At 38.4% G+C, this 12,452-nt stretch overlaps 1 protein-coding gene across 2 annotated transcripts in view; it reads left to right on the top strand.

Moving 5' to 3' along the window:
* The window catches only part of LOC140199763 (syntaxin-binding protein 5-like), a 340,576-nt gene that overhangs the window by 293,349 nt on the left and 34,775 nt on the right, over positions 1-12,452 (top strand). For both annotated transcript variants that reach the window (XM_072262244.1, XM_072262243.1), the window contains one exon: positions 11,493-11,666. In XM_072262244.1, the coding sequence (XP_072118345.1) occupies positions 11,493-11,666 (174 nt within the window). The remainder of the gene's footprint in view (positions 1-11,492; positions 11,667-12,452) is intronic.

Here is a 12,452-nt window from a genome sequence, read left to right as displayed (position 1 = left end):
GGTTCAGAGACGGGAAAGGTTACTTAGAGTGCCAGGCTTTAGATGTTTCAGAAAGGACAGAGAGGGAGGCAAAAGAGGTGGGGGCATGGCACTGCTAATCAGAGATAATGTCACGGCTGCAGAAAAGGAGAAAATCATGGAGGGATTGTCTACGGAGTCTCTGTGGGTGGAAGTGAGAAACAGGAAGGGGTCAATAAATCTACTGGGTGTTTTTTATAGACCACCCAATAGTAACAGGGACATCAAGGAGCAGATAGGGAGACAGATTCTGGAACGGTGTAATAATAACAGGGTTGTCGTGATGGGAGATTTTAATTTCCCCAATATTGATTGGCATCTCCCTAGAGCGAGGGGTTTAGATGGGGTGGAGCTTGTTAGGTGTGTTCAGGAAGGTTTCCTGACACAATATGTAGATAAACCTACAAGAGGAGAGGCTGTACTTGATCTGGTATTGGAAAATTAACCTGGTCAACTGTCAGGTCCCTCAGTGGGAGAGCATTTTGGAGATAATGATCACAAATCTATCTCCTTTACTTTTGCATTGGAGGGGATAGGAACAGACAAGTTAGGAAAGCGTCTAATTGGAGTAATGGGAAATATGAAGCTATCAGGCAGGAACGGAAGCATAAATAGGGAACAGATGTTCTCAGGGAAATGTGTGGTAGAAATGTGGCAAATGTTTAGGGGATATTTGTGTGGTGTTCTGCATAGGTACATTCCAATGAGACAGGGAAAGGATGGTCAGGTACAGGAACCATGGTATACAACGGCTGTTGAAAATCTAGTCAAGAAGAAAAGAAAAGCTTATGAAAGGTTCAAAAGACTAGGTAATGACAGAGATCTAGAAGATTATAAGGCTAGCAGGAAGAAGTTTAAGAATGAAATTAGGAGAGCAAGAAGGGGCCATGAGAAGGCATTGGCGGACAGGATAAAGGAAAACCCCAAGGCATTGTACAAGTCGTGAGAGAATAGGACCAATCAAGTGTGATGGTGAAAAAGAGTGTATGGTGCTTAATTTTTACATGTAAATTGTGAATAAAAGCTGTTTTATATGCTTTAAAGGAACTATGCCTAATTTCACTTTGGAAGGACAAATTCCAAGGCAGAGTACAAAGTAAATGGCAGGATACTTGGTAGTGTGGAGGAACAGAGGGATCTCGGGGTACATGTGCACAGATCCCTGAAAGTTGCCTCACAGGTGGTTAGGGTAGTTAAGAAAGCTTATGGGGTGTTAGCCTTCATAAGTCGAGGGATAGAGTTTAAGAGTCGTGATGTAATGATGCAGCTCTATAAAACTCTGGTTCGGCCACACTTGGAGTACTGTGTCCAGTTCTGGTCGCCTCACTATAGGAAGGATGTGGAAGCATTGGAAAGGGTACAGAGATTTACCAGAATGCTGCCTGGTTTAGAAAGTATGCATTATGATCAGAGATTAAGGGAGCTAGGGCTTTACTCTTTGGAGAGAAGGAAGATGAGAGGAGACATGATAGAGGTGTACAAGATAATAAGAGAAATAGATAGAGTGGATAGCCAGCGCCTCTTCCCCAGGGCACCACTGCTCAATACAAGAGGACATGGCTTTAAGGTAAGGGGTGGGAAGTTCAAGGAGGATATTAGAAGAAGGTATTTTACTCAGAGAGTGGTTGGTGCGTGGAATGCACTGCCTGAGTCAGTGGTGGAGGCAGATACACTAGTGAAGTTTAAGAGACTACTGGACAGGTATATGGAGGAATTTAAGTTGGGGGCTTATATGGGAGGCAGGGTTTGAGGGTCGACACAACATTGTGGGCCGAAGGGCCTGTACTGTGCTGTACTATTCTATGTTCTATGTTCATTGGGAATATTATCTAATGCAGAACTGGTCAGAGCACTTTGATGTAGAAAAAATTCCCAATATGCGTCACCAATACACGCAATGACCAATTCCAACTTGAATAAGATAAAATGATGCTGCTTCACCCAATGAGTTCTTTCAGCAGCTTACTTTTTATGTAAACAGCATGAATTAGTGTTTTGGTTGCAAAACTTGCATTCAGCTGTGTTGGAACATTAATAGTTCACCTGTGAGTTCATCATTCAATATTTCAGATAAATTCAGATGTGATTTGGTGTTCTTGGAACTCACTGTTGTCTGTTGAAATGTCAACCAAAATCATACAATATATCTCACTGAAACTTAGTGAATGCTTTTTCCTACTTTTAAAGATCAAATATTCATGAAACAGGGGCTTAGGAAGTCACACCAATGGGAGATCATCACCATATCAAGGATGCCCAGGAGTAATGACATAACACATGTTAGTTTATCACGCCTTGTAGATTAGCACAGCAGTAAGGACATCAATGGCAGTAGATTCCACAATCTTTTCCCTTACTGTATACCCCATTAATAATTAGTGTAGTCATAGAAAACACATTCAGAGGATTTAAAATGAGAGAGGAAAGTATATTGGCAGTTTATATTAGAAATAACAATCTTAATGTCTCTCATGTTTCATTACTTTACGTTTGGACATAAAAATCTTAGCCCCAACATTGCAAACAACTCCTTTTAAAAGCCTTATTGCTATTACTTGTAGTCTGCATAAATGACCTAGAAGACTGATAAGAAGCTCTTATCCTCTTATCCTAAAGGCTGCTGTCCAATTGAAAGAGCAGTCCTGTATTCCTGGCTTTGGGGACACTGATGAGCATTCTGTTGAAGAGGCAGTGTAAGAGGTGAATTTGTCCACAGGTAACATAGATGGTTTAATAGTGCACTGAATCTGCACACCAGGCAACACCAGAAAGTGCAGCTGCTGGAATCTGGAGCAAGAACAGTCTGCTGCAAGAAGTGGGTGAAGCAGTATCTTTGACTGATAGGAATTGTTGACGCTCTGGGTCAAAACCATGCATCAGGACTACTCGGTTTCTTACTGCACACTGGGTGACCAGACAGGATTGGTAAGGGAATAGTTTGACAATTGGATAGAACTCAGACTTGTCCACCACTACATTACCTTCTAGTCACATCACTGAGTCAGTTATTAGAGCCATAAGCTTGGATATCTAGTCTCTGCTGCCCTCAGCCATCAGGGACAATACCGTATAGTGAGATCAAAACTGCTCATAGTAAGTCTGTGAGAAAAGACCATTATGTGCCTGTTCCTGCAGTCAAGGACAATCACATGCCATGTCTATTCTCTTGTGGGAGGATATTCTTCTCTTTGGCTTTTCTAAGATGGCCTCTCATTGTATCAAGAGAACAGAGATCTATTATCTTGCTGTACCTGTGAGGCAGAGATCAGCTACTAATCTTGATTAGGGCATGAACATATTAAAATTTAACATATCCAAATTCTGCACCATCAATGCAGTTGTTCCAGTTAGTGTTGTTTAAGGAGGTTGAAGTGTGCATAGCCTCTGGAAAAGAAGTAATGGAGCATCCTAGCTCCACACAGATTTATGTGACAGCATGAAGGTGTACTCCTCTTGGTTTTTTTCTCATCTGCATTTAGTCAGTCAATCCCGAAAGCTTCATAACTATCTCAGTGAGAATTGCATTCAAGTCGATGAATTCACGTGCCTGAATCCTCCGCACCATCATGTGTGATTAGACACCCCGTCTGGTGAGCACGCACAGAGAATTCTCTTTGCCTGCTGCCAGACTGCAGGCCACTGGTGCCTGCTTGATCACCACATGAGGTGATTCTCCTAAACTAATATTTTAATCTTTCACTGTTCTGTCTCTGAGTCAATGCAATGATGCAGTGTGCACTTTACTAATACTTTATCTTTCTTCTGTTGCTCTAATGTCTTCTCTTGCTCTTTCTCTGCTGCCTTGCCTAGCAGCTCCAGGTACATTTCTTCTTCTTCTTCTCAGAGACCCTATGACTTCCACTGAATCACTGTAAAAACAAGGCAATGGCGTTTACAAAATGCTTCTCTCTACCTTCATATCAGTGCAGCTTCACAGACTACTAAAAGATTGTGTATTACTGGTGATATCAGAAGGCATATTATATTAGTATGAAACATTTAAGTGAAAACTGTAGGTTTTCATTCCTCTTGTAGGTCCACTGCTTATCGGTTTCAGTTAGTTTCTGGTCCAGTAGATGCTGAATTCTTGTCACCCCTCTCCAGAATGGCAAGCACGTTCCTTGGTTTAAACACAGTGGTATAATCAATCCTGCTGTTTTTTTTTATATATACTGCTAGTACCCCTTATTATAGGTTCCACTTCTGTATGCTGGAAGTGGCAACTCATGGGAGTTACTACATCCAGGGTGCACTGATGGAGGAAGATGGCACTCCAAGGAGAAATGAGGCTTGTTCATGCTGTTTGTCAGTGACAGAAGAGGAACAGAGGGGAGTATTTTCAACTCGATTAATTTCTTACAGCACAAACTGGGCTATCTATTTTAAATAAATAAACAATTTTCAAGTATGCAGTTGCTATGAATTTACTTTGCAAAGCTAAAGCTTCATCACACTAAAAAATTAAAGTCTTGTTGATTCAACTATGTTAAGATTGTTACCAAAAATGAATAAATTTAAAGCATTGAGTTTTATAGCCTTCTAGTGAAATGCCACGCTCTAATAAAAACTCCCTATTACCGAACTCAACCTTCTGCCAGCGGATTTTTACAAATTCTCAGGAGAAAAACATTCTAAATTTGAAGTGCCTTGTCCTCTCTAAACTTATAATAGCTATGAACAAAGCAGAATTGGTGATGGTTAAGAGGAAGAAAATAATCATTCAAAGTAACTGCCTCCAGCTGTCATGCTAATGGAGCTATAAATACGAGGGAAAAAAGATAAAACTGTAAAATTGGATTATTTAAGGCATCACATCTTGATTAACAAAATAATACTAAGGAAATATTTTATCTTCAGTCACTACGTGAATGTCACAATAAATACATTCAGTCAAAACATCTTAAATTGACTTCAGGAATCAGTTACCATCTTGCTCCCTAGGATCTGTGAAAGGTTCCTGTTTTGAAGGGAGAACAGCTGTTTCAAAGAACTCAGTGAAAGCTTTTGAGAAGACTAGAACAATATTTGAAGGTATGTTATGAGACAATGATTTGTGATATTTTTGAATTAAAATCGATCAAAATTAATCAAAAATTGATTAACTGTTTTAATTACACAACAAGCATAAATTTCATGTCGATTTCAAAACTATTCTAAAATTCAGTAGACTGTGAGGCATCCTTTTGTCTGGTAAATGACCATGAGCCAGCTGATGCAATTGCTAACTGTATGTTAACTGAGTGAATAACTCATCGATTTGAATACGCTGTTTAAATATACAATCCTTGCTCCTAAGTGGGTTGTGAAGTCTAATAATATAATTCAGACATGTATGTATTGTGCCAGTTGGTGCAGGGTGCTAAGCTGCCTGACTAGTTGTCCCTGAGGGACTATTGTAAATTACAAAGAAAAGAAAATGTATTTTAGAGTGTGAGGAATGAATGCTTCTCCCACCCTATAGACTTTGGTTCTCTTTCAGTCCTCTCATGGTGTTCTCCCCAGTTAATCTGTACAGCTTGGAAGCTGTTAGGTTTTCCATCCTCCTCAACATGTGTTTTAGTAAGATACCATTTGTCATCTGCTAGTCGTATTCAAATGATATCCAAACCCAAATATATCTCATCTGGCATCTTCAGTATTGGAGTACTCCCACAATACTACATCTTGCTAAGGCAATTAGTTGTTGACTTACTTACCTTTTGAAGAGCCACTTGTAAGTGAGTAGAACTCAAGGACAAATGTGCGACATGTTTTTCTATTCCTGTTTTTTTTAACTTAATTTAGTCAAAAACCCTTTAACTATCCGAGAACTCTGAACTTATAATACAGAGACTATAGTCAGAAGTTCTTTTATAACTTGAAAGTGAGTACTTGTTCCATATATCTACCTGGTAAAGAGCCCTCTTAGTTCATGTGTACATGCCCATTTACAGACTAGGATATGCAGTCTATCTAGCTAACATCAAAGATATCAGTATACCATGTGTTACTTTCGAGCAACTCCTCAATTTTTTTAACCTATCTAAATAATCTTTTGTATTCAACTTTGCATGTTTGATTCTATGTAAGTATGTAAACATAGTGCTGGCTCTGTAGGAAAATTTTGAACTCTTAAGTAAGATGTATTATGTTATATAACTTTTACAGTTTCTGACACAATGGTTTTGAAAACGTTCATAATATGTATCTAATGAAGCTACAGATATATTCAATTTAAATAATCTTGGGTCATATCTTAAAAGGTGATGGGATAAACTTCCATTCATGTATGTTTGTTTGAATTCAAAATTTCTTAACAGAAGCTTGAAAGGGAATTGTAAGTATGATATGTTTATTACATGAAGATTAATATTGTAGAATGATTCCTTCACATTTGTATTCAGAAAATTGGATTAAAAATATCAGTAAATATAAAATCTCGATGACAGTTTCTTGTTGAATATGTGCCATGAATTTGACTTCTGAAGACTTCCATCTGCCGTGCACACCCCCAGTCTTAAGTGGTGTTTGCACCTGGTCAATGCTATGTTCCTGGCTGCTAACCCTCATCCTTGAGTCCCAAAGATATCCATATGTGATGTCATAATATAATATTGAATCTTAACAATGTTTTAATTGATACCTTTCTTCCCTTATATTCACAATATTTATAGGCTTAAAAAGTTTCATGACTTAATCTCAGCTTCAAGCTATAACGTTTACCTTAGAGTGATGTATTTTTCAAGTCTTTGTGGTGTTTAAGAGTATCGAGTATTACAATCATGTAATATATTTGGAATATTTTCTAAGGATTTATATACTTATGCTTTCGTTCAGGGTTATATTGTGTTAGAAAATTAGAAATATAACAAAGTGATAATGGGTAGGAAACAAAATATAGCTGAGAGTGGAAAATAATTAAAGAAATATTTGGTACAGATTTCTCAAATAGTACAGAAGCAGTGTTTGAACAATATATCCACTTGCTGACCATGTCGAATAATATTACAGTTTACATAATCATTTGCTCAAAAGTGGTCTAAAGGAGTATGAAGGGTATTACTCATTCTTCACAATTTTGGAAAATACTTAACTAAGACATACATCAATGGGAAAACAACATTATATAGTATCTTTAACATGGAAAGAAATCTTCCAAAGTGTTTTGTGAAGATGTCATTAGTCAAAAATAGTTGCTGAAGCACAGAAAGAGATAACTTTAGCTGACCCTAAAAGTGCTTTGTGAGAAATGCTTGAGGGATTTTTTTTAATGCAAGAGAAAGGAGAATCTGGGATGAGATTAGGGGCTATGAAACTGAAAGACTGGCCACCAAAAGCAGTTTTAAATTTGGGATGCTTATGGTGAAAAAATTGAACAAAGTTGAAAACATCTGAAAGTCCTATGGGTATGGTGAACAGTTATCCTGATAATATGATAATTATTTGGATATTGGAGGTTTTATCCATGTCCTAATCACGTTACTTGATTGAGACATGAAATACAAAGCTGTCAGGAGAGAGCTAGCATGGATTAACCCATTTTAGAATGCATTGGATTTACATTGGAGTTGGGAGTCTGTAGCTGCAGGTTTACCACTTCCACATTACAAAGATCAAACTAGAGTTACCCATTGCCAATCACCACTATAGTGAGTACTAGTCTGGGCCATTCTTCAGATTAAAGATGTGTCTTTGGTTTTTATTCCCCTCACAATGATTGGCAATTTTAGAAGCTGCAGCTGGGGTGCATAAGGAAAGGAAGAATTGTTCATCTCGGCCTGTGGTATTCCACATCAGCGCTCACATATGCCACTGTTAGAACTGGCTCCTAAGAGAGGACCCTGTTTTGGATAGAAATTTCTTGTGGTTGTAGAGACCAGTGCTGGTTTCTGATACCAAGAAATAATTTTAATGGCCATGATAATCTCATTGAAAGCTATGAATAAAAAGGTGGGCAAAATAATGAAATATTAGAACAAAGCGAGTATTAATCTTGCTTGAAGTACTGCAAAAATACAAATGGCAGATCTGGATCAAGGATATGTATGATAAACTTAGCTAGAGGTAATGTTAAATTTCCATGGAGGAAAAACAAATGAAATTGGAGTGGATGGAATCCACTGTAATTTGTACTGAATTCCAAATTCCAAAGGAGAAAGTTCTTTAAGCTTGCACAAAGCCACATTAATTTGGCATGAAATTTTGTACAACAGCCCTTTATATATACAGTATCCTATTAAACAAGCATTGAAGTGTTCTGAATTGCAACAGGTTTTTTTTGCCCAGGCATAAAGCCTTCAAATGAAAATTAATTTTTAAAAAACTGCAGAAGCTGGAGATCTGAAATTAAACCAGAAAATGCTGGAACATAGTAGTCAGCATCATCTGTAGAAAGAGGAACACTTCACTTTTCATTTTGAAGACCTTTGCTCACATTTGCTGAAGATGCTACTAGATCTGCTGTGTTTCAACAGCCTTTTCTGTTTAAAGTCTCCCTCATCCATATCTTCAGTAGTTATTCAAAGGCCCTGCTCTGCATTTCAGTTAAGGCAGTGGTAGGGAGTCTGTCTGTGCAATAATGTTATTTGTTAATATAGACACAACTAACACCTCCACCATCAGTTCCCTGTTCCTTAAATACAGTGCAAAGTAATAGTAAATTAGTTTGTAATTGTCACTATACCATGATACAGTGGAAAACTTGTCGTCCATACCATCCATTCAGATCAATTCATTACAGCTTTGCATTGAGGGAGTACAAGGTAAAGCAATAAGAGAATGCAAAATAAAGTATTACATGTTAGATATTTTATACCTAAGTTTTGGATATTATACAGTGGTATAATAAATGTTTCTGAGTTTAAATGGAGCACAGGAAACAAAACCAGATGAGCTAGATGCTGAACAATCATGAATTGCTAATAATAGATGAGCAGATTGTTGAAGTTTTACTGTACTTACCTTTCAGCTACTGCCTGGTGATCCTCCTGTAGAGCAGAAGGTTGCAGAGATTTGGAGGAAGAGACAGTGAAGGGTTTGAAAACAAGTATTAAAAGCCTGCAGAGAGCATCATTAGAAGAATCATTAGAAGGGAAAAGATGAAATATGAAAGCAAGTTAGCAAACAATATCAAAGTGGATAGTAAAAGCTTTTTCAAGTAAATAAAAATAAAAGAGAGATGAAGGTGGATATAGGATCACTAGAAAATGAGGCTGGAGAAATAAATAACAGGGGACAAGGAGATAGCAGATGAACTAAATGAGTATTTTGCATTAGTCTTCACTGTGGAAGACACTTAGCAATGTACCAGATGTTGTAGTGTGTGAAGGAAGAGAAGTGGGTGCAGTTACTATTACAAGGGAGAGGTGCTCAAGAACTGAAAGACCCAAGGGTACATAAGTCACTTGGACCAGAGGAACTGCACCCTGGGGCTCTGAAAGAGGTAGCATTAGAGATTGTGGAGGCATTAACAATAATCTTTCAAAAATCATTGGACTGTGGCATGGTGCCAGAGGACTGGAAAATTGCAAATGTCACTCCACCCTTTAAGAAAGGAGGAAGGCAGCAGAAAGAAAGTATAGACTAGTTAGCCTGATCTCAGTGGTTCGGAAGATGTTGGAGTCAATTGTTAAGGATAAGGTTATGGCTTACTTAGTGACACAGGACAAGATAGGACAAAGTCAGCATGGTTTCCTTCAGGGAAAATCCAACCTGACAAACCTGTTGGAATTCTTTGATGAAATTACTAGTAAGATAGATAAAGCAGATGCAGTGGAGGTTGTATATTTGGACGTTCAGAAGGTCTTTGACAAGTGCCACACATGAGGTTGCTTACTAAGTTAAGAGCCCATGGTATTACAGGGAAGTTACTAACATGGTTAGAGCATTGGCTGATTGGTAGGAGGCTGCGAATGGGAATAAAAGGATCCTTTCTGATTGGTTGCCACTAACTATTGGTGTTCCACAGGGGACAGTGTTGGGACTACTTTTTATGCGGTATATCAATGATTTAGATGATGGAACAGATGTTACTAAGATTGGTGGAGGGGCAGGTAGTGTTGAGGAAACAGGTAGGATGCAGAAGGACTTGAACAGATTAGGAGAATGGGGAAGAACGTGGCAAATGAAGTACAATGTCAGAAAATGCATGGTCATGCAAATTGGCAGTAGAATTAAATGTGCAGTCTATTTTCTAACCACACAAAATCCAAAAATCTGAGATGCAAAGAGACTTGGGAGTCCTTGTGCAGAACATCCTAAAGGTTAACTTCCAGCTTCAGTCGATGGTGACAAAGGCAAATGCAATGTTAGCATTCATTTCAAGAAGTCTAGAATACAAGAGCAGGAATGTGATGCTGAGGCTTTATAAGGCACTAGTGAGGCCTCATCTTGAGTATTGTGAACAGTTTTGTGCTCCTCATCTAAGAAAGGATGTGCTGGCATTGGAGGGGGTCCAGAGGCGATTCACAAGGATGATTCTGAGAATGAATGGGTTATCAAATGAGGAATCTTTGATGGCTCTGGGTTGGTACTCACTGGAATTTGGAAGGATGAAGGGATTCTCATTGAAACCTTTCAAATGTTGAAAGGCCTAGACAGAGTAGATGAGAAAAGGATGTTCCCCATAGTGGGGGAGTCTAGGACAAGAGGGCACAGCCTCAGGATAGAGGGACATCCGTTAAACAGAGATGCAGAGAATTTTCTTTAGCCAGATGGTAGTGAATTTGTGGAATTTGTTACCACATGCAGCTGTGGAGGCCAGGGCATTACACACGGCATCAAAGGTTACAGGGAGAAGTCCGGGAATGGGGTTCAGGAGGGGAATAAAGGATCAACCATGATTGAATGACGGAGCAGACTTGATGAGCCAAATGACTTAGTTCGGCTCCTAGGTCTTATGCTCTCATTAGAATTTTAAAACGGAGGTGTTGCTCAATTGAAAACTGATTTAGTTCAGAAAAGCTTAGGCAAGGTTTGTGAAAGGAATTTTGCAAGTTATAAAGGCAGCAGCAATTCTGGATGAGAAGGCTTATGCAGGGCAGAAGATGGGAAGCTGACTGGCGGAGCCTTTATATAGATCAGTGCTGAAGTAACAGATGCTTTTTTTTTAATTTGGTCGGACCAACTAACTTTAAGTTCAATTTCAGGTCCAGGCTTCTTCTTATCTGTGTTTATTTCATTTGTTATTAGTCATAGTGAAAATAACAGCGTGAGATGGTTAATGTACAATAAAGCTGATATAAAAGACATCTTGCTACCTCCTCATTTTTAAATGTTCAGTAGAAAATGTTTTTGAAAACATTCAGTTATAATTTTTCTCCAGTCTTGAAATGCCATTGATTTTGATTCTTGCAACATTTCATACAGCTTGTCAGCAAAACAATTTCTGCAAAAAAACCATCAATTCCCTATCCAGTTCAGAGGCATCAAGGGAATCCATGCAATTACTCTGCTGGACTGATTCTAAAATCTACCATTTGTCCTGCTTATTTTAGATCACATCAATGGAGTGTGCACGAGCCCTACATCCCAACCCTGCAACACTGGGAAACGCCTTTCCATTGTAGATTCTTCAAAATTGAACCGTCGTGGACCAGGACGGCCACCTTTTCGAAAAGTACAGTCTGCTGCCTGCATGGAAATCTCATTGCCTCTCACCCACACAGAAGGTGTGTGTGAGTGTATGTGTGTACGTGCATGTGTGTTAGTCTGTTCCCTGTAGACCACAGTGATAAGTGATCCAAAAGCTTTGATACTGAAACAAGAAGCTCGAAGCAATACGATTCTGAATGCCCATAATTCAGAATCTAAGTTACTCAAGTTAACCATCTGGGTTAGTGCAGATACCCTGCCTAATAGTTAGCTCATGCTGCTGAATATGATTCCACTTGTGTTCTTGTGCATTTATTTATACTATAGTTTTAAAGGATACACCACCAATGTGAACTGTCATACTATCTTTAATTGAATTTGAAATTAAATTCTACACATTAACATTATCAAATTATTTTCTGACTCAGAGATGGTGTCAAGAAAAATCAGCCTTATTTACAACATTGTACGTCCAGAACTTTCCTCATCAACATAATGACTCTGACAAGTCTTGAAAATAGCTTTAAACTGGATAAATGTTTTATGGTCTTCAATTTCATTAAGGGGAAACACTTATCTGCTGACCATAATTAGCTACAAGTTCCAGGTGTGTTGTATTGTTCAGAGTATTTTGCTGGAGAAAGTTTCATAGTAATGGTCTTTCAGAGTGGCATAGGTAAAGCCCTCGTGTGGGAACGACAAGTAAATCCTGGAGGCCTGGCTGTGGATGAACATGATGATAAAATATGATCCAAGTCAGCTAACGGTGTTCAAAAGAAGTCCTATGTAGGATAATATATTGATTTTAATCAAGGGATATAATTATAGCTGAAAAAGGTATTTTGTAAACATCTTCAGTTGCT

The sequence above is a fragment of the Mobula birostris genome, chromosome 6, assembly GCF_030028105.1.
Source record: "Mobula birostris isolate sMobBir1 chromosome 6, sMobBir1.hap1, whole genome shotgun sequence".
NCBI classification, from domain to species: Eukaryota; Metazoa; Chordata; class Chondrichthyes; order Myliobatiformes; family Myliobatidae; genus Mobula; species Mobula birostris.
Note: the sequence above shows the minus strand (reverse complement) of the source record. Positions and strands in the feature narration are given on the sequence as shown.